At 36.0% G+C, this 21710-nt stretch overlaps 1 protein-coding gene across 6 annotated transcripts in view; it reads right to left on the bottom strand.

Moving 5' to 3' along the window:
* The window catches only part of LARP1B (La ribonucleoprotein 1B), a 130356-nt gene that overhangs the window by 20565 nt on the left and 88081 nt on the right, over positions 1-21710 (bottom strand). For 4 of the 6 annotated variants that reach the window (XM_059923585.1, XM_059923586.1, XM_059923589.1 and 1 more), the window contains exons 13-14: positions 2389-2600; positions 1826-1932 (exon numbers count right to left, since the gene is read on the bottom strand). In XM_059923585.1, coding sequence (XP_059779568.1) covers positions 1826-1932; positions 2389-2600 — 319 coding nt within the window. The remainder of the gene's footprint in view (positions 1-1825; positions 1933-2388; positions 2601-21710) is intronic. The other 2 variants (XM_059923587.1, XM_059923588.1) reach the window with 2 other exon arrangements.

Here is a 21710-nt window from a genome sequence, read left to right as displayed (position 1 = left end):
CACTGAACCATATCACTTTTGATGCTTAAAATTCATTACAAACAGAATGAGCCATGAATCTGAATTCATACCTAGATCCATCATAGAATTCTATGCTCAATGAAAATACCTTTCAAAAGGAAAAAAAAGAAACCTTTTCCTGATAAACAAAAGCTAACAGAATTCATTGCCAATAGACCTGCGCAAGAAGTGTTTAAGAAATGAAGAGCATTGCAAATGGTAAAAATGAGAATACATTTAAAATTCCTTTTTTTCATGTTAATTGTTTTAAAAGATAATTGTCTAAAGAAAACTAATAACAAAATATAGCAGAAAGGACGGTAGGAAAAGGAACTTTACTGCAGTAAGGTTCTTATCCTATACGTGTAATGATATATTACTTGAAAATAGATTATATTTTAAAACGTATATTATAAACCCTAGAAGACCAGTAAAAAATAAGAGATACAATAAGAAGACAATAGTAGGGATAAAATAGAATCATTACAAAAACTAAGCTGATCCAAAAGAAAGTAGGAGAAAAGAGCAAAGAACAGATGAGACAAACAGAATATAAGACACTGCCAGCACTGACATTAATGTAGATGGTCAAAGATATGACTGCTTACAGTGGGGGAGGCAGGGTATGCAGAGGGTACCGGGAGCTCTGTGTACCTCCCGCTCAAGTCTGCTGTGTAGCTACAACTCCTCTAAAAGACAAGCTGGCAAACAAAATCCACCCCTCATTATTGTAACTTCATACTTGCCTGTCATCTCTGAATTAAGCTCCAGAAAGGCAGGGACTGTACCTGCCTTGTTCCCTGCTACATATCAGTGCAACATTTTTCACCATTATCTACTGATCTCTAAATATACTGCTCTGATAAAAATAAATAAATAAAAGAAACAAACTCTCAAAATGACTTAGAATACAAAATAACTATTCGTATACAATAGGTGTGCAAGAAGAACATATACACATTTTATCTTTTAAGGAAAATATATCTAATGAGAACAAAATGTAAAAGAAACAAATTAACATCCCTGGAAAGACATACTTGGAGATTTTCAGATCATGATACACTCTCTAGCTTTTCTTTGAAAGAAACTAACTAATCCTTCCCTTAACCAGTCAAAAAACACTTTTTCCTAAAGCTCATTTTCCAATTAGAAAGCTGATCAGATAATTAGTCTGAAAATATCTATACAAACACAAGATAGGTTTTCAAGAAACACAAAGCAATTAGTAAAATCACCTCTGCATCCACTCTACAGGACAAAACATAACCATACTTTTATAATGCACTTAACTGGCATTGTAAAAGGTTTGCTCTGTCATCTCTTTTGAGGTAAATAATAGTCTTTCTTTTTTAAATTAAAAACTAAAAGACAAACCACTTACTGCTAATAACCAGCTAATCTAAATTATTTCCCCCCAAAGGAAAAATTCCAAAATATTAATGTGTTTTATTTCCATATCCTTTATGTAGTTTTGCGTGGATTGTTTAGCACATTAACTCACTAAGAACCTACTATGCTACGAAAAATCTGGAATCTTTCCAAAGATAATAACTTTAATAGACCTATTTTTAATTGAAGAGCACACATTTGTGAAAATTACTTTAAAAGGAAAAAAAAAAACAACAACTGTCCTACTGAATTATTCCTTAATATACTTATTGTAAAACTGTCCCACTTATTTCCCCTTCTTTGGCTTCTTTTTACTATTTTCTTGTTCTATTAATTTGCTAACATATTAATTCTTAAATGTTCCCAAATATCTAATTAGTACTGTTTTCAACAAATTTAAAATCAAGAACAAAGCAATGTTTGACAAATACGGTACCTGACAGAGGATGCTCTTGGCCCGTGATCTCTGGAATCCATTACCCAACCAACATGACACTCGAGAGGGGGATTTGTACTATGTCTTGTTTTTCTCTTTCTTGGACTCTAAGGAAAAAGAAGTCAAACATTGCAATTACCTTCAGTAGTGTGAACCTCACAAGTCAATTAAAAAAACCCTCTGACTGTAAACCAACTCAAACATTTTCATATGGTGGATGACACATTATGAAATCATATGAAGTCACAAAACTCAAATATGTCACATACAAGTTACAAAACTTCACAAGGCCCTTTGCTAGGTTTCAACACAAGGATTCAAAAAAATACAACTTAGAATGATTCCTCATTACACCTTCTGATCGTCTTTAATTAACACTACCCATTGTAAAGAAGTTATTCCTTAACCTGAGAAGACATCGCTATGGTAAAATATCATTTTTTAATGAATTCTTGCAGCCTAAAATATACATTATTTTTATCGTGATAGAAACTAAAAAAGTATCATTTTGTAATGTTGAAGTATACAAATGGCAGGCTTTATATTCCTGGTGTTTTGCGTACCTTTATATCAATGGCTTTGGGTTCTTTAACAACAGGATAAAATCTTGGTGTTTTGTTTGGATCTTGTAATCCAGGTGTTCGAGGTGTTTTGGGTGTCCTTGCAGGATAAATTCTAGTAGATTCTGGAACTGCTGTGGGTAATGAACAGGCCATTGTTGCTGAAGATATTTCTGAAACATCAAACAACTTCTGAGCTAATTCATCAGTCAAATCTGCAAAATAAAAAGCTGTTAAAAGGATTTAGGTGCTAGAAAAATATTTTACTTTGAGAACAAGGATAATTCTGAAATTCTCTATTCTCAGAGGATTTTTTCATCAGAAATATTTCAAATATATAAGAAAGAATTTTAAAAAACCACTTGTCTACATATCACCTACCCTACTAAATTTTAATTTTGCTTTATTTCTGACTTTTTTTTTAAAGAAAAATATGCTAAAGACCACTGTGTAACCTTTCCTAATTCCATTTTGCTTTTCCTCCTCAGAGATAACCAGGCTCTTAAATTTGGTATTTTTATCTGTTATTGTATATATATAATAATATTATTTTGCATAATTAACTTTATATAAGTGGCATCACACTATATTATCATTTTGCAGGCTTGTTCAGTCAGCATTTTGTTTGTGACAATTATTCAGGTCTATTCATATGGCTTTGGATTATTCATTTTCACTGCAGAATATCATGCTGTTATACACATATCAAAATTTATTCATTCTCCTGAAGACATCTGTGTTACTTTCAAAGTTTTGGTATAATCAATAATGCTGCAATGAACATTGTTGAACATGTATCTTTATACAGGTGTGAGCATTTCTCTAGGGTTTATAGCTGAAATGGAAATGCTGAGTCAAATGGCATGTGCATCTTCTGACTTACTAAATACTGATAGTCAACCTGCTTTCTACAGTTGTTTCACCAATTTATACTTCCAGCAGCAGCATGTAAATGTCCCAACGATTTAACATCCTGGTCAAGGCTGGGTTTTGTGTAAACTTTTAAATATTTTTTCCATCTCATGGGATTTAAAAGGTATTTGCATTTCTTTGGTCATTAGAGAAGTTGAGCATATTTTCATATAGTCATCACTCAGTTTTCCCTGTCGTGAGCTTGCCATTTATATCCTTTTGACTATTTTTCTATTGGGTTGTTTTACTTAGTTTATGAAAATCTTAAGATAAAATACTAAGTAAGCAAGCAGATGAATCAAGTAGTATTGTCAAAAATGCAGGCTCTATTTCTATGTGGTTTTTCTTCAGACTTATCAACTTCTTTTTTTTTTTTTTAAATTTATTTATTTATTTATTTATTTATGGCTGTGCTGGGTCTTCGTTTCTGTGGGAGGGCTTTCTCTAGTTGCGGCGAGTGGGGGCCACTCTTCATCTTCATTGCGGTGCGCGGGCCTCTCACTATCGCGGCCTCTCTTGTTGCGGAGCACAGGCTCCAGACGCGCAGGCTCAGTAACTGTGGCTCACGGGCCTAGTTGCTCCGCGGCATGTGGGATCTTCCCAGACCGGGGCTCGAACCCGTGTCCCCTGCATTGGCAGGCGGATTCTCAACCACTGCGCCACCAGGGAAGCCCTCAACTTCTTTTGATTCATACAATAACCTTTTGTTCACTTGACAGATATTATTGAGTACCTACTACTATATGCCAAGTACTATTCTAGAGGCAAGTTTGTAAACTCAAAAAGTGAACTTACCACTCTAAGACCTAATCTCTCTGTCTTGACATTTTCCCTCCTAATCCATTTTCTTTACTGTTGCCAGAATGATTATTCTGAGGAGCAAATTAGGTCATTTCACATTTCTACTTAAAAATTTTCAGCATTTCCCTGTTGCCTATAGGAGAAGTATAGGCTTTTTATCACGGCATATAAGACTTTCCTGATTTTGCCTCATCTATTGTCATTCTCCACTTCAACCTTGGTGCCCCAAATAGCAACCTACTTGTTGTTCCTGTTTTCTTGCTTCATATCTTTTCATACGCTTTTTCCTCTAACTAAAAGTCCCTTTCCTTCATCTTTTTACACCCAGTTAGACTCATATCCTTCCTTTAATACCCAGCATAAATGTTACTTTCCCTGGGAATGCATAGCATTCCTTAAACATCTTCTGTCAACAGAATTAATCAATTCTTTATTTGTACCACCTCTGCATTTTATCCATTTATTTTTAGATTTATTAAATTAAAATTTATTTTCTTACATATCATTCCATTAAATGCTAACAGTAAGTCTCAGTGCTTCCCTGAAAGCAAGGGCCAAAATCTAATGTATGTATACCAGGCTGTACAACTGTGACTAGAAAAAAGTATATCCCCACCCAATGACTGATAAACTTAACTGAATTGTGTTAATGCTGTTTTTCTGTATAGCAAAAAGATACACAATATCGGGGGTTAAAAGTAGGAGCATACAATGAAAAATATGGTAAATCCAGTGCCCTTGTAAAAGAAATATTCAAAGATCTAGGAGCAGTAACAACCCAGAAAGTAAGCTTCCTAGCATCTAGATTATGGTCTCTAAATTCAATTTCCCACTGATCCAGTCTCCTTAAAAACAAAAAACAAAAAAAAACAGTCTGAAGCACAAAGTATTACACGAGCCTAGGAAATCTTGAGCCAGAAAGCAATGAAGTTAAAAATGAAAATATTAGCATAGTTCATGAAAACATAGCAGCAAACTTTAGGGGACATCACCAGTGAAAACAATGACTGAACTGGATTAAGCACATCAAATAAATAAACCCCATGAGTTCATAATGATACTTAAAAACTTAATCATATCTCTGAGTTGCTAGGGTACCAACTCATTATTCTGAAAATGATAAATTGAATACAAAGAAATAAACAAGAATTTATCCTTCCTTTCTTGTAAAAATTGAATTCCAGAGTAAACAAAGAGTGGATAAAAAAAAAAATTCTTCCTTATAGAATTCTAGGTTAAGAAATACAGCAGAAATAATAGAATTGGAAGGTTAATATTTTGCAACTCTAATGAAATAGAGGACCAGGGGAATACTCATCAGTAGCTGCTAAAAGCATTTGGTAAAACGTTGAGGAGAGATTTCACGAGCCATGAAAGAAATAACTGATATACTGACTTCATTAAAATGAAAACCTTACGCTTTGCAAACAACACTGTCAAGAGAACGAAAAGACAAGCCACAGAATGGCAGAAAGTATTTGCAAAAGACACATCTGATAAAGGACTATTATCCAAGATATACAAAGAACTTTTAAAACTCATCAATTAAAAAAACAAAACAAAACAAAATCTGATTAGAAAATGGGCCAAAGACCTAACAGACACTTCACCAAAGAAGAAATACAAATGGCAAATAACACATGAAGATAGTCCACATCAGATATCATCAGGGAATTGCAAAGTAAGACAACAATGAGATTCTACTACACACCTATCAGATTGGCCAAAATCCAGGACACTGAAAACACTAATAAATGCTGGCAAGAATGTGGAGTAACAGGAACTCTCATTCATCGGTGGTAGGAATGCAAAATGGTACAGCCACCTTGGAAGACAGTTTGGAAGTTTCTTACAAAACTAAACATACTCTTACCATACAATCTAGCAGTCGCCCTCCTTGGTACTTACCCAAAGGAGCTGAAAACTTATGTCCACACAAAAACCTGCTCATGGATGTTTAAAGCAGCTTTATTCATAATTGCCAAAACTTGGAAGCTAGCAGGATATCCTTCAGTAGGTGAATGGATAAATAAACTGTCACATACCCAGATGATGGAACATTATTCAGTGGTAAAAAGAAACGAGCTATCAAACCATGAAAAGACATGAAGGAACCTTAAATGCCTATTACTAAGTGAAGGGATCCAATCTGAAAAGGCTACACACTGGGTGATTCCAACTATTCGACATTCTGGAAAAGGAAAACTATGGAGATGATAAAAAGACCAGTTGTTTCTAGGGGTTGAGGGGAGGGAGAGATGAACAGGTGGAACACAGAGGATTTTTAGGGCTGTGAAAATACTATGTTTGATACTATAATGATGGCTACATCTCATTATACATTTATCCAAACCCGTAGAATGTACACCAGGAGTAAATGCTAATGGAACTATGGACTTTTGGTGACTACAATGTGTCAATGTAGGCTCATCAATTGGAACAAATGTACCACTCTGATGTGGGATGTTGCTATAAAGAGGCAACATCTTGCACCAGATGGGTGATGGCTATGCAAATTGGGATCAGGGAGTAAATGGGAAATCTCTGTACCTTCCTCTTAATTTTGCTATGAGCCCAAAACTGCTCTAGAAAAAAAGCCTTTAAAAAAAAAAAAGGTAAAGGGAAACTTTATGATGAATGGATCAGACTGATAGCATCTAAACCCAATGACCAGTCATAACATCACTAAAAGTGAGCCTGAAAGACATCATATGATGCAATGGGAAGTAAACAACTCCTCCTAAGAAATAGTCTTGCCATCAGAAATATAAAAGTCCTGAATATACTAACTGTTCTATATCTAAATACCAGTTCACAGGAAACAGAGGAGATAAAGGGACATATGATATGAAGATACAATCAGATAAATCTGGATCATAAGAAATTGCATGACAAAGTAATCACTTTCTTCAACAAATCACTGGCGTGGAAAAACAAGAGAAGAGGAATGATTATAGATTAAAAGTGACTTAATGGTCTTATCAATCAAATGCAATGTGTGCATCTTGCTTGGTCCTGATTCAAACAACAAATTAGGAAAAGATATATTTCAGACAATCAGGAACAACAAACAAAAACTGGGTAGTAGATGATATTAAGGAATTATTGCTAATTTTATGTGAAATAATGGTACCATGAAAATTAATATATATATATATAAATTTGCAATATACAATGAAATATTTACAGAATAAATAATACGGTGTTTGAGATTTGATATGCAATACCAGAAACAGATGAGGAACAAGATACAGATGAAAAAAGAATGTCAAACTATTAACAATTGTTGAAATTAGGTGAGATGGGTACATGGGGGTTCATTAGACAGTTTTCTCTGCTTTTATTTTTATGTGAACATTTCCATATTAAAAAGTTATGTTTTATTTCAGTTTTATATTTATTTTATTCCTGGTTTAATTCAGTGTGAATTTTACCCACCAAGAAGAGTCCAGATATACCAATTTTGTGAAGACTAAGATCTATAGAGTACTTTTGTTATCTCAAAAGAAACATTTTACAAAATTTGTATAGCGTACCATATACCAATTTATATTTTGACAGGGACTTCCCTGGTGGTCCAGTGGGTAAGACTCTGTGCTCCCAATGCAGGGGGCTCTTGTTCAATCCCTGGTCAGGGAACTAGATCCCGCATGCATGCCACAACTAAGAAGCCCGCGTGCCGCAACTAAGACCTGGCACAGCCAAAATAACTAACTAACTAAGTAAATAAATATTAAAAAATGATAATATTTTGACAAAAAATTATCAAAAATAGTTAACACAATTGCAAGTACATAAAATATAGTAGATGTAAAAATTAAATTACTAGAAATATAGGTAGTTAGGAAATAAGAATACATTAAAAAAATTTTTTTTTGGTTGCATTGGGTCTTAGTTGCAGCAGGTGGGCTCCTTAGTTGCGGCAGGTGGGCTCCTTAGTTGTGGCATGTGAACACTTAGTTGTGGCATGTGAGCTCTTAGTTGCGGCATGAATGTGGGATCTAGTTACCAGATCAGGGATGGAAACTGGGCTCCCTGCATTGGGAGCACAGAGGCTTAACCACTGCGCCACCAGGGAAGTCCCTAAAGTTGTTTTTTATCAAATATAAGCCTGGGATGATACATGAATATCATCTAGATATTATAACTTCTTTTTATCAAAATCATGGGCCATCTCTTGTACATGAATGTTCAAAATAGCATTTTTCATAACAGCCAAAACCAAAACCAAAAAATCCAAATATCCATCAACTTCCAAATGGATAAACAAAATGAAGTATGTCCATGCTATAGAACACTACCTCACAAAAAGGATGAAGTACAAATATAAGCAACAACATGGATTAATCTCAAAAATGTTATATTAATTGAAAGAAGCCAGACACATTGACTACATATCATATGATCCCATTTACATGAAATTTCTAGGAAGTGTAAAAACATGCAGACAGAAAGCAGGTCACTGGTTACCTCAGACTGAAACTGAGTGCTGAAACTGACTGCAAATGATCGTGGGGGAACTTTTATCATGATGGAATTTAAAAACTGAATTGTGGCACTGGTGTACAACTATACAAATTTACTGAAATTAATCAAACTATACACTTAAAGTGAGTTAATTTTATGTAAATTATACCTCAAGAAAGCTTTAAACCACAAAAGACCAGGCCATCTGCTCTTCAGGGAACCTCAATTGTGATTGACTACCATACAGTTTCTGCTAAAAGTTTATCAGAGAAGACTGATATTTCAGAGGATTAGGCTAAAGCACTGATTTTCAAAGTGTAGTCCCAACCAGTGGTATCAGGATAATCTGGGAACTTGTTAAAAATGCATATTCTCAGGTCTTACCTCAACTTACTAAATCAAGAAACTCTGGGGACAGAGTTCCTTGATTTAACAAGCTTTCCAGGTGAATCTGATACTTGCCAAAGTTTAAGAACCACCGGACTGAGGGGGCTGTGCTAACTATTTTGCCACTTAAGATTTTCCAAATTTTATTGCCACCAAATCATTGCACACCTGCATACCTGGACCATATGAACCTTATCCACATTCCCCATTGTCTTTATAGACAGGAATTGCCTTTATAAAAACAGAACTTAATATTATGCTGTTGGTGTTCACTGAAGGCTGATAATAAAAAATGCTACACGAGGACTGACATTCTATTTTTTTAATGTGAATGTGAATAAAATGTCACTGAAGCAGGACTCAGCAAATTTTTTTCTGTAAATGCCAGATAGTAATTTTTTTTCACTTTTCGGGTCATAAAGTCTCTGTTAAAACTACTCAACCCTGCCATTGTAGCACAGCTATAGACTATATGTAAATGAATGGTATGGCCAGATTAGACCATGTCAGGCCAGTTTCGGCCTATGGGTAATAAATTTGCCAACCACTGAAACTGGATTTACACTTTGCCTGCAAAAAGTCATTATAACTATATTTCATGTATTCGATAAGGTAGAGGAAAGTATGAACACATCAAAAAGAGATACAGACAATAAAAAAAAGAATCCAATCCAACTTCAGGAGAAGAAAAATACAACAGCTGAGATTTTTCAAAAATACACCAGATGGGTTTAAAAATAGATTAGACACTGCAGAATAAAAGATTAATTAACCTGAAAGCATAGGATTAGAAATTGCCCAAAACAAAACACAGAGGAAAAAAAAGACTGAAGAAAAAGAAGAGGGCATTATTGAGCTATGTGACTTCAAGTAGCTTAATATACATGTAACTGGAATCTGAAAGGAAAGATTTAAAAGTACATTAAAAATTATTAATTTAAAAAATTTTAAATGTTAATTTAAAATATGGCTAAAAATTTTTCCAAATTTGGTTAAAAATATGTAAACACATAGATAAAAAATTCAATAAGCCTGGAAGAAAATCACATCAAGACAATCACAATTAAACTTCTTCCAACAGGTGATAAGGAGAAATAGTAAAAGCAGCCAGAATCAATAGCATTTATCCAATCTGAACGACAGAGCAAAACACAATTGGAAGAAACTAATCAAGCCTTAGGAACCTGTGGAACAACAATACGTCCTTGAGAGGAGAGAAAATGCAGAACCAAAAAAATTTTTTAAGAAATAATAGTTTAAAACTTCCCTAGTTTGGGGCTTCCCTGGTGGCGCAGTGGTTGAGAGTCTGCCTGCCAATGCAGGGGACACGGGTTCGAGCCCTGGTCTGGGAAGATCCCACATGCCGCGGAGCAACTGGGCCCGTGAGCCACAATTGCTGAGCCTGTGCGTCTGAAGCCTGTGTTCCGTAACAAGAGAGACCGTGATAGTGAGAGGCCCACGCACCGCGATGAAGAGTGGCCCCCACTTGCCGCAACTAGAGAAAGCCCTCGCACAGAAACAAAGACCCAACACAGCCATAAATAAAAAGCCCTCGCACAGAAACGAAGACCCAACACAGCCATAAATAAATAAATAAAATTTAAAAAAAAAAAAAAAAAAAAACTTCCCTAGTTTGGCTAAAGGCATGAACCTACACATTCAAGAAACAGAGAGAACCCCATCAAGGATTAATCCAGAGAAATCCATGGTCAGACACATCACACTCTAATTGCTAAAAACTTAAGACGAATAAAAATTCTTGAAAGTAGCTAGAGAAAAAGAACTCAATACAAGTAAGGGAACAATCTGAATTACTACAATATTTTTAAATCAGAAACTATGGAGGACAGAAAGAAGGGGCCTGACAGTTTTAAGTGCTGAAAGAAAAGAACTGTCATTCCAGAATTCTATATCCAAGGAAACATCCTTTGGGAATGAAGGTGAAATAAACACATCATCATCAGATGAAGGAAAACTAAGGTAAATAAATCATAGTCAGCAGAATTTCTCTCAAAGAATTGCTAAAGAAAGTACTTCAAACAGAAGAAAAGGATATCAGAAAGAAACTTGGAACATCATAAATACAGGAAGAGCAAGAGAATGGTAAAAGTATAATATAGATAATAGACTATTATCCTTTTAAGTTCTTTAAAACATACTTGATAGTTAAAAGTAAAAAATATAACACATAGGATTTTCAATTTATTTTCAAGACTATAACACAAAGAAACTTATATGGAAGTAAAATTTCTACATTCCTATTGAAGTAGTAAAATATTGATTCTAAATAAAATGAAAAGTTAAGTGTATCTAGAGCAACCTAATACCTAGAGGAACTACTAAAAAGATAATTACACAAAAAAGGCATATATGGCCAAACTCACCCTAGATAAATTAAAATGTAATTTAAAAAATTACATATACAGTTTTCCCTTGAACAACATGGGGTTAAATTTCACAGGTCAGTTTATAAGCAGATATTTTTTTTCAATAAATATAGGACATGTATTTTCATTTTAAAGATCTTTAAATTAACTAAGTGTGGGAAAAGTTTGTGTTCAATTAGAGATCACAATATGTAGAATCAAAAGAACTAGGGTTTGAGTCCTGATTCTATTCAAACTGTTTCAGCTTCTTATCCTTGGGTGAGTCATTTATCAATTCCTTTGTTTTTGAGGGAGAGATAGCAGTACGTGTATTTTTGACTATGTTGGGGGGTCAGCACCCATAACCCCCTAGATGTTCAAGGGTCAACTGTAACCCAAACAGGGCAGAGAAAGGGAAACAAAGAAACAAAATCTAAATCCAAACATAGCAATAATTACATTAAATGTAAACAATCTAAACATACCAATTAAAAGACAGATTGTCAGACTGAATTTTAAAAAAAGACCAGTCTATATGCTGTCTATAACAAGCTCACTTCAAATATAATGAAATAAGTAGCTTAAAAATAAAGGGATGAAAAAAGACACACCACATACCATACAAAGAGTAATCAAGAAAAAGCTGGAATGGCTATATCAAAATCAGATAAACTAGATTTCAGAGCAAATAAAATGACCAGGAATAAAGAAGGCAGTATAAACTGATATAAAGGTCAACTCCTAAGAAGACACAATAAACCTAAGGGTGTAGTACACCTAGTAAACAGAGCTTCAAAATAAATGAAGAAAAAACTGACAGAAATTAAAGGAAAAACAGACAAATCTGCAATTATAGCTGGAGACGTCAACACTTTTCTCTCACTAATAGAGCTAGTAGCCAAAAAAAAATCAGCAAGGGAACAGAACTTACAAACACCATCAACTAACTGACTCTAATAAGAATTTATAGATCACTCCACTCAAAAACAGCAGAATAAATATTCTTGTCAATGCACATGGAACATTCACTAAGACAGACCATACTGTGTGTCATAAATTAGACCTCGACAAATTTAAAAGAATTGAATCATGCAAAGTATGTTCTCTGACCATAATGGAATGAAACTATGTATCAATAAGACCAATAACAAAAATATAATAGGAAAATTTCCAATCACTTGAAAATTAAACAACATGTTCAAAATATTCATGGATCAAAGAGTAAGTTTCAAGAGGAATTAGAGAACATTTTGAAAAGAATGAAAATTAAAACACAACACACCAAAATCTGTGAAATGAAGTTTAAATAGTGCTTAAAGGAAAGCATATAGGATAAAATGCTTATATTAGAAAAATCTCAAATGACTAATGTAAACTTCCCTCTTAAAAAATAATATATCAGGGGGACTTCCCTGGTGGTCCAGTGGTTACGACGCTGTGCTCCCAGTGTAGGGGGTCCGGGTTTGATCCCTGGTCAGGGAACTATATCCTGCATGCATGCCACAGCTAAAGAGTTCGCATGCCAAACTAAGAAGTCCGCATGCCCCAACTAAGAGTTTGCATGACGCAACTAAGAAGCACACATGCCACAACGAAGATCCCGAGTGACACAACTAGGACCCAGTGCAGCCTAAATAAATACATATTTTTTAAAAAATAACATATCAGGCAGATACCCAAATATTTAGAAATTAAACAAAATCACTTCCAAATAACTGATGGGTCAAAGAAAAATACAAAGAAATTAGAAAATATTTAGAATTGAATAAAAATGAGAAAACAATATATTGAAATTTGTGAGATGCACCTAAAATAGTGCTTAAAAGGAAATTTGTAGCAATATAAATTCTTATAATAGAAAACAAGAAAGTTCTCAAATAAATTATCTAAGCTTCTACCTTATGAAACCAGAAAAGGAGGAGCAAAATAAACCCAAACCAGGAGAAAAAAAAAAGGAAAAATAAAAATTAGAGCAGAAAATAATACTACTGGGAGAAATAATAAGGTAGATCAATGAAAACAAATCTTCTTTAGAAAATGTATCAGGGACTTCCTTGGTGGCTCAGTGGTTAAGAATCTGCCTGCCAATGCAGGGGACACGGGTTCGAGCCCTGGTCTGGGACTATCCCACATGCCGCAGAACAACTAAGCCCATGCACCACAACTACTGAGCCTGCACTCTAGAGCCCGCGAGCCACAACTATGAAGCCTGCGTGCCTAAACCCCATGCACAGAAGCCACCGTAATGAGAAGCCCATGCACCGCAACGAAGAGTAGCCCCTGCTCACCGCAACTAGAGCAAGCCCGCGTGCAGCAACGAAGACCCAACACAGCCAAAGATAAAAATAAATAAATAAAATTTTAAAAAGAGAAAATTTATCAAATCGATCAATTGATATAGCTCCAGCCAGACTGATCAGGAAAAAAAAGAAAGGGAGCACAAATTACAAATATCAGGAGTGAAAGAAGAGTTACTGAGATACCTTGTTTTATTGTGCTTTGCTTTATTGCAATTCAAAGACATTGCGTTTTTGTTTTTGTTTTTACAAAGAGAAAGGTGTTTTGTTGTTGTTGTTGTTGTTTTTTGGCCACGTGGCATGTGGGATCTTAGTTCCCTGACCAGGGATCAAAACTGTGCCCCCTGCAGTGGAAGCGTGGAATCCTAACCACTAGATCACCAGGGAATTCCCTACAGATTAAAGGTTTATGGCAACTTTACATCCAGCAAATCTATTGGTGCCATTTTCCAACAGCATTTGCTCATTCATGTCTCTGTGTCACATTTTGGTAATTATCACAATATTTCAAACTTCTCCATTATTATATTTGTTACAGTAATCTGTGACCAGTTATCTTTGATGCTACTATTGTAATTATTTGGGGGGTACCATGAACAAAACCCATATAAGACAGTAAACAATTGATAATGTGTATATTCTGACTGCTCCATCAACCAACTGTTCCCTCATCTCTTTCCCTCTCCCTGGGGCTCCCTATTCCCAGAGACACAAAAATATTGAAATTAGGCCAATTAATAATCCACAAAGGCTTCTAAGTGTTCAAGTGAAAGGAAGAGTCACACGTCTCTCACTTTAAATCAAAAGCTAGAAATGATTAAGCTTAGTGAGCAAGGCATGTTGAAAGCGGAGATAAGCCAAAAGCTAGGCCTCTAATGCCAAACAGTTAGTCAAGTTGTGAATGCAAAGGAAAATTTCTTGAAGGAAATTAAAAGTGCTACTCCACTTTAATCGAATGATAAGAAAGTGAAACAGCCTTATGGCTAATATGGAGAAAGTTTTAGTAAGTCTGGATAGATCAAACCAGCCACAACATTCTTTAAGCCAAAAGCTAATTCAGAGCAAGGCCCTAACTCTCCTCAATTCTATGAAGGCTGAGAGAGGTGAGGAAGTTGCAGAAGAAAAGTCTGAAGCTAGCAGAGGTTGGTTCATGAGGTTTAAAGAAAAAAGCCATATCTCATTAACATAAACATGCAAGGTGAAGCAGCAAGTGCTGATGCAGAAGTTGCAGCAAGTTATCCAGGCAATCTAGCTAACATAATGCAGGAACAGCAGATTTTCAAAGTAAATGAAACATTCTTCTGTTGAAAGAAGATACCTATCTAGGACTTTCATAGCTAGAGAGAAATTAATGCCGGCCTTCAAAGCTTCAAAGGACAGGCTGACTGTTGTTAGGGGCTCATGCAGCTGGTGACTTTAAGTTGAAGTCAATGCTCATTTACCATTCTGGAAAACCCTTGGGCCCTTAAGAATGGTGCTAAATTTACTCTACCTGTGGTCTATAAATAGAATAACAAAGCCAGGATGACAGCAAATCTGTTTACAATATGGCTTCCAGGGGGTTTAAGCTCACTGTTGAGATCTATTGCTCAGAAAAAAAGATTCCTTTCAAAATATTATTGCTCACTGACAATGAAACTGGTCACCTAAGAGCTCCGATGGAGATGTATGACAAGGTTAACATTTTCATGCCTACTAACACAAAATCCACTCTGCAGCCCCAGGAACAAGGAGTAATTTCCACTTTCAAGTCTTATTATTTAGGAAATACATTTCGTAAGGCTTATAGCAGCCATAGATGGTGATTCCTCTGATGGATCTGTGCAAAGTAATTGAAAGCCTTCTGGAAAGGATTCGTCATTCTAGATGCCATTAAGAACATTTGTGACTCGTGGGAAGAGGTCAAAATATCAACATTAATAGGAGTTTGAAAGAAGTTGATCCCAGCATTCATGGATGACGCTGAGGGGTTCAAGACTTCAGTGGAGAAAGAAACTGCAGATGTTGTGGGAAGAGCAAGAGAACTAGAATTAGAAGTGGAGCCTGAAGATGTGACTGAATTGCTGTAATCTCATGATAAAACTTAAATGGATGAGGAGTTCCTTCTTATGGATGAGCAAAGAAAGTGGTTTCTTAAGATGGGATCTACTTACTCCTGGTGAAGACACTGTGAAGACTGTTGAAATGACAACAAAGGATTTCGAATACTATATAAACTTAAGTTGATAAAGCAGTAGCAGGGTTTGAGAGGACTGACTCCAATTTTGAAAGAAGATCCACTGTGGCTAAAATGCTATCAAACAGCATTGAATGCTACAGAGAAACTGTTCGTGAAAGGAAGAGTCAATCAATTTGGTAAACTTCATTGTTCCCTATTTTAAGAAATGGCCACAGCCACCCCAACCTTCAGCCACCACATCCCCGATCAGTCAGCAGCCATCAACACTGAGGCAAGGCCCTCCACCAGCAAAAGGATTACAACTTGCTGAAGGCTCAGATGATGGTTAGCATTTTTTAGCAATAAAGTACTTTTAAATTAAAGTATGTACATTTTTCTTTTAGCCATAATGCTATTGCACACTCAGTAGACCACAGTATAGTGTAAACATACTGTATACAGACTGGGAAACCAAAAAATTCATAGGACTTGCTTTATTGTGATATTTACTTTATTACGGTGGTCTGAAACCAAATCCACATCTCTGAGTTATGCCTGTATCTCTATAGACTCCATAAACATTAAAAGGATAAAAAGGGAATATTACCAAAAACACCCATGAAATGGACAACCTCTTTATAAACAAACTATAAAAGCTCACTCAAGAAAACCTAGATTACCTAAATAGTCCTATATCTCTTTAAAAAATTAATTTGTTGTTAAAAACATTCCAACAATCCCAGGCCAGATGACTTCATTGGCAAATTCTACCACTCCTATAAGGAATCAGTAATAACAATTGTATACAAACTATTCCAAAATATAGAAGAGGAAGGAATGCTTACCAACTCATTTATGAGGGCAGCATTCCCTGATACCAAAACCAGACAAAGATAATCCAAGAAAATAAAAATACAAACCGATATTCCTCATTCCTCTAAAAAAAAAAAGCAAACTGAATCTAGTAATGTATAAAAAGGATAATATGTCACAGTCAAATGAGGTTATCCTGGGACTCTTAGACTAGCTCAACATTTGAAGACAAATCAATGTAATTTACAACATAAATAAACCAAATAAGACAAACCATATAATCATTTCAAAAGACCCAGAAAAAAAGACAGAACAAAAAATCAGCATCCATTCATGATTAAAATCTCTCAGCACACTAGAAATAAAAGGGAACTTCCTCAACCTAATAAAGGGCATCTATGGAAAACCTACAACTAATATCATACCTAATGGTGAAAGACTGAATGCTTTCCTCCTAAAATCAGAAACAATGCAAGGATGTCTTATCTTATAACTTCTATTCAACATCATGTTGGAGGTGCCAACTGAGGCAATAGGGAAGAAAATAAATGAAAGCATAGATAAATAAGAAATAGAACTACATCTATTCATAGACAACATGATTATCTGTGTAGAAATACATCAATATAGAATATATCAAAGAATCTATAGAAAAACTACTAGGCCTACTACTAGTAAGTTTATCAATATCACAGGATACAAAGTTGTATTAGTCAGGATTCTCCAGAGTAAAAGAACCAATAGGATAGAAAAGGAGATTTAATATGAGGAATTGGCTTACAAGGTTATGGAGGATGAGAAGTCCCATGATCTGCCATCTATAAGCTGGAGACTTAGGAAAGCCAGTGGTGTAATTCAGCCTGAGTCCAAAGGCCTGAGACCTAGGGGAGTCGATGATATAAATACCAGTCTGAGATGAGATGAGATGTCTCAGCTCAAACAATGAGACAGCAGAAAAGGAGCAAATTCCTCCTTCCTCCACTTTTTTGTTTTATTCAGGCCCTCAGTGGACTGGATGATGTCCACCCACACTGGGGATGGCAAACTACTTTACCACGCTGACCAATTCAGATACCAATCTCATGCAGAAATAGCCTCACAGAGAAACCCAGAAGTACTGTTTAACCAGACATCTGGACATCCTCTGATCCAGTTAAGTTGACACATAAAATTAACATCACAAAGGATCATATAAAAAATTCAATCCTATTTCTACATACTAGCAATAAACAATGGATCATAAAAATTTTAAAGCACCATTTACAACAGCACCAAAATCATAATATACTTAGGAACATAGCCAACAAAATGTGTACAAAACACACCAAAAACTATAAAACACTGAAGGACAAAAAAATACTTAACTGGAGAAGTATGCAATATTCATGGATTGGAAGATTCTATTCCATTAAGATGTTAATTCTTCCTAAACTAATCTGAAGATTCAATGCAGTTCCAATCAAAACACCAGTTGGAGTTTTTATAGACACCAATAAGCTATTTTTATAATTTTATGAAAAGGCAAATAAACTAGAATAGACAAGACATTTTTTTAAAAGAAGAGAAAAGGTGGAGGACGTATACTGATTTTAAGATTATAGTTATCAAGTTGTGCTAGTGGCAAAGGGATAAACATAGAGACAAGATGAACAGAATATAGAGTCCAAAATCTATACACATATAGTTAATTGGTTTTTGTCAAAGATCAAAAGTCAGTTCAATGGAGAAAGAATAAACTTTCCAACAAATGGTGCTGAAATCACTGGATATCCATATCCATACTTATATCATACACCAAAAAGAAAAAAAAGAAAACAAACAACAATTAACTCAAAATTGAATAGAGACCTGAATTATGTAAAAGCTAAAAATATAAAGCCTCTAACAGAAAATCTTTGTGGCCAATAGTTCCTGTTACATATACGTAAATGCCACATAAGAAGTTAAAACCTACTTATATAAAATTAGACAACCAGGGGACTTCCCTGGTGGTCCAGTGGTTAAGAATCCGTCTTGCAATGCAGGGGACCCGGGTTTGATCCCTGGTTGGGCAGCTAAGATCCCACATGCTGCGGGACAACTAAGCCTATGCACCACAACTACTGAGCCCACATACCACGACTAGAGAGCCCATGTGCTGCAACTACAGAGCCCATGTGCTCTGGAGCCTGTGCACCACAACTAGAGAGCCAGAGCACTGGAACTAATGAGCGTGTGCACTCTGGAGCCCATGTGTCACAACAAGAGAGAAAGCCCGCACACCGCAACAAGGAGCCTGCACACTGCAATGAAAGATCCCATGTGCCGCAACTAAGACCCAACACAGCTGATAAATAAATAAACAAACAAGCAAACAAATAAATAAAATTAGACAACTGGCTACAAGTCTCCCCCTAAATGTCAGGTCCAGACTGATTTTCAGGCTTATTCTCCTGAATTCCTCAGGGAATGAGATCTATTTTGTCTATTAAAGTTTGGGCTGTCACTCATCCTACTTCTAATTGGGGCTGTTGCACCAAAATGGAAGACCAAGGGATTGAGATCTTATTCAGACAAGACTCAGATCCAGGACTTGGAACAGGGGAGTATTACCAACTCGGTGTCCATTCCCCAAATCAAGGCAGGACTACACCCTATTTCAGGAGGAAGTAGCTAGAGTGGTCGTCACCTCATTCCCTGAAAGATGTGAGGAAGGTTGAAACAGGAGTGGGGATTGAAACCGAGTCCCCTAAAACCAAGTTCCTCTGCCAAGTTTATGATTAAGCTCTCTGTCCAAAATGTTATTCCCTTTCTTGTCCAACACGCTTTCTCAAGATTGAAGAGTAGCAAACAAAAGGGGGGACTGAAATTGGGCAGGACCATATGGGGCCCTCCCAGGTACAAATTCTTTGTGTCCCCCATTTCTTGTATATAGGGAATAGGCTTCATTCAGCCTCCTAGACCCTCCCAGAGTTCCAAAGTGCAGATTCAAGCAGCTGCTAATCAAGGAAGTGAGGGAATGCAGAAACAAAGGAGGAGCATCAAGAAACAATAGTGCAGAATGGGGCAAGGTCCTGGTTTCTCCTTAAAGAAACTACATAACAATATATCGGGACTTCCCTGGTGGTGCAGTGGTTAAGAATCCACCTGCAAATGCAGGGGACACGGGTCCAAGCCCTGTTCCAGGAAGATCCCATGTGCCGGGGAGCAACTAAGCCCCTGAGCCACAACAACTGAGCCTGCACTCTAGAGCCTGTGAGCCACAACTACTGAGCCCACGTGCCTAGAGCCCGTGCTCCACAATAGGAGAAGCCACCACAATGAGAAGCCTGCGCAACGCAAAGAAGAGTAGCCCCCACTCACCACAACTAGAGAAAGCCCACATGTAGCAACGAAGACCCAGCGCAGCCAAAAATAAAAACTAAATAAATAAATAAAATGTGTATTTCAATGTAAGCACACTTTAAAAAACAAAACAAAACAAAACAATATATTGTTGAGTTCTTCTACAGGAACTAAGGTCCCACCCAGGTGGAAGACGGTAACTTCAGGCTCAGCACAAGAGTCCTAGAACACTGCCCCGTTACCTCACCACCAACCAGTCAGAAGAAAGTCACAAACCCAGCAGCTCTCACTCCAAATTCTGCCTATAAAAACTTTTCCCTGAAAACCATAAGGAAGTTTGGGCTTTTGAGCACAAGCCGCAGTTCTCCTTGCATGGCCCTGCAATAAACCTTTCTCTGCTCAAAAACAAAAGAAAAAGAAAACCTTTGGATTTTGGATTAAGCAGAGATTTCTTACCTAGACACCAAAAGCATAATCCACAAAAATTTTTTTAAATTGCACATCATTAAAAATAAGAAGTTCACATCAGTATCCCGCAAGTCATGCAGCATGGAAAAAAAAAAAAAAGTTCTACTCTTCAAAAGGCACTCTTTTTTTTTTGGCCACGCCATGTGGCTTGCAGGATCTCAGTTTCCCAACCAGGGACTGAACCCAGGCAACGGCAGTGAAAGCACTGCATCCTAACTACTAGACCACCAGGGAACTCCCAAAAGGCCCTCTTAAGAAAATGAAAAGATAATCTCTAGATTGGGAGAAGATATGTGCAAATTACATATGTAATAAAGACTTGAACTAGAATAAATAGCTCTCAAAGGTCAGTAAGAAAACTCAAAAAAAAAGTCAAAATATTTGAGCAGTCACTTCACCAAAGATATACTGATGGCAAATAACCACATGAAAAGATGCTCAGCATATTTAGTCACAATGAGATACTAATACATACCTATTAGAATAGCAAAATTTTTTTAAAACTTACAATACCAAGTGCTCCTGAGGACGTGGAGCTACTGGAACCCTCATACATTGCTGGCGGGAATGCAAAATGACACAGGACACAGCCACTTTGGAAAACCATTAGAAAGTTTCTTATAAAGTTAAACATACACTTACCACATGACCCAGCAATCCCACTAAGTATTTACCCAAGTGAAATGAAGACTTATAGTCTCATCAAAACCTATAAGCAAATATTTATAGCATCTTTATTCATAATCACCAAAAACTAAAAACAACCCACATGTTCTTCAACTAATGCTTACATCCATGTAACAGAATATTACTTATCAGTAAAAAGGAACAAATAACACACAAAAATATGGATGAATCTCAAATGCATTACACTAAATGAAAGAAGTCAGACTCAAAGGGCTACACTCTATACAATTCCATTCATATGATATTCTGGTAAAGGCAAAATTATAGGAGTAGAAAATAGAAGACAGGCTGCCAAAGGCTAGGCACGGGGTTGACGACAAACAAGCATGGGAGAATTTGTGGGGTGTAATGAAACTGTGCTATAATTTGAGTAGGTGGCAATTACATGACTGCATCTGTCAAAATTCCCAAAACTGTATATCCAAAAAGTGTGAAATTTACTGAATATAAATTATATTTTATTTTTTTTTAAAGAAAATAAAGAAAGAAGATAACTCTGGATCCTTGTAAGGTGGAATGAAAGGAAAGAGACAGATTAGGAGTTATTATAATTAACCAATGGTAAAATGATGGTGGCTTTTGCCAGGGTGATAGAAGTAGAGAAGGGGAGAAGTAGTTAGGTTCTGGATATATTTTAAAGGGTAA

The sequence above is a fragment of the Balaenoptera ricei genome, chromosome 5 (genome assembly GCF_028023285.1).
Source record: "Balaenoptera ricei isolate mBalRic1 chromosome 5, mBalRic1.hap2, whole genome shotgun sequence".
Classification (NCBI taxonomy): domain Eukaryota; kingdom Metazoa; phylum Chordata; class Mammalia; order Artiodactyla; family Balaenopteridae; genus Balaenoptera; species Balaenoptera ricei.
Note: the sequence above shows the minus strand (reverse complement) of the source record. Positions and strands in the feature narration are given on the sequence as shown.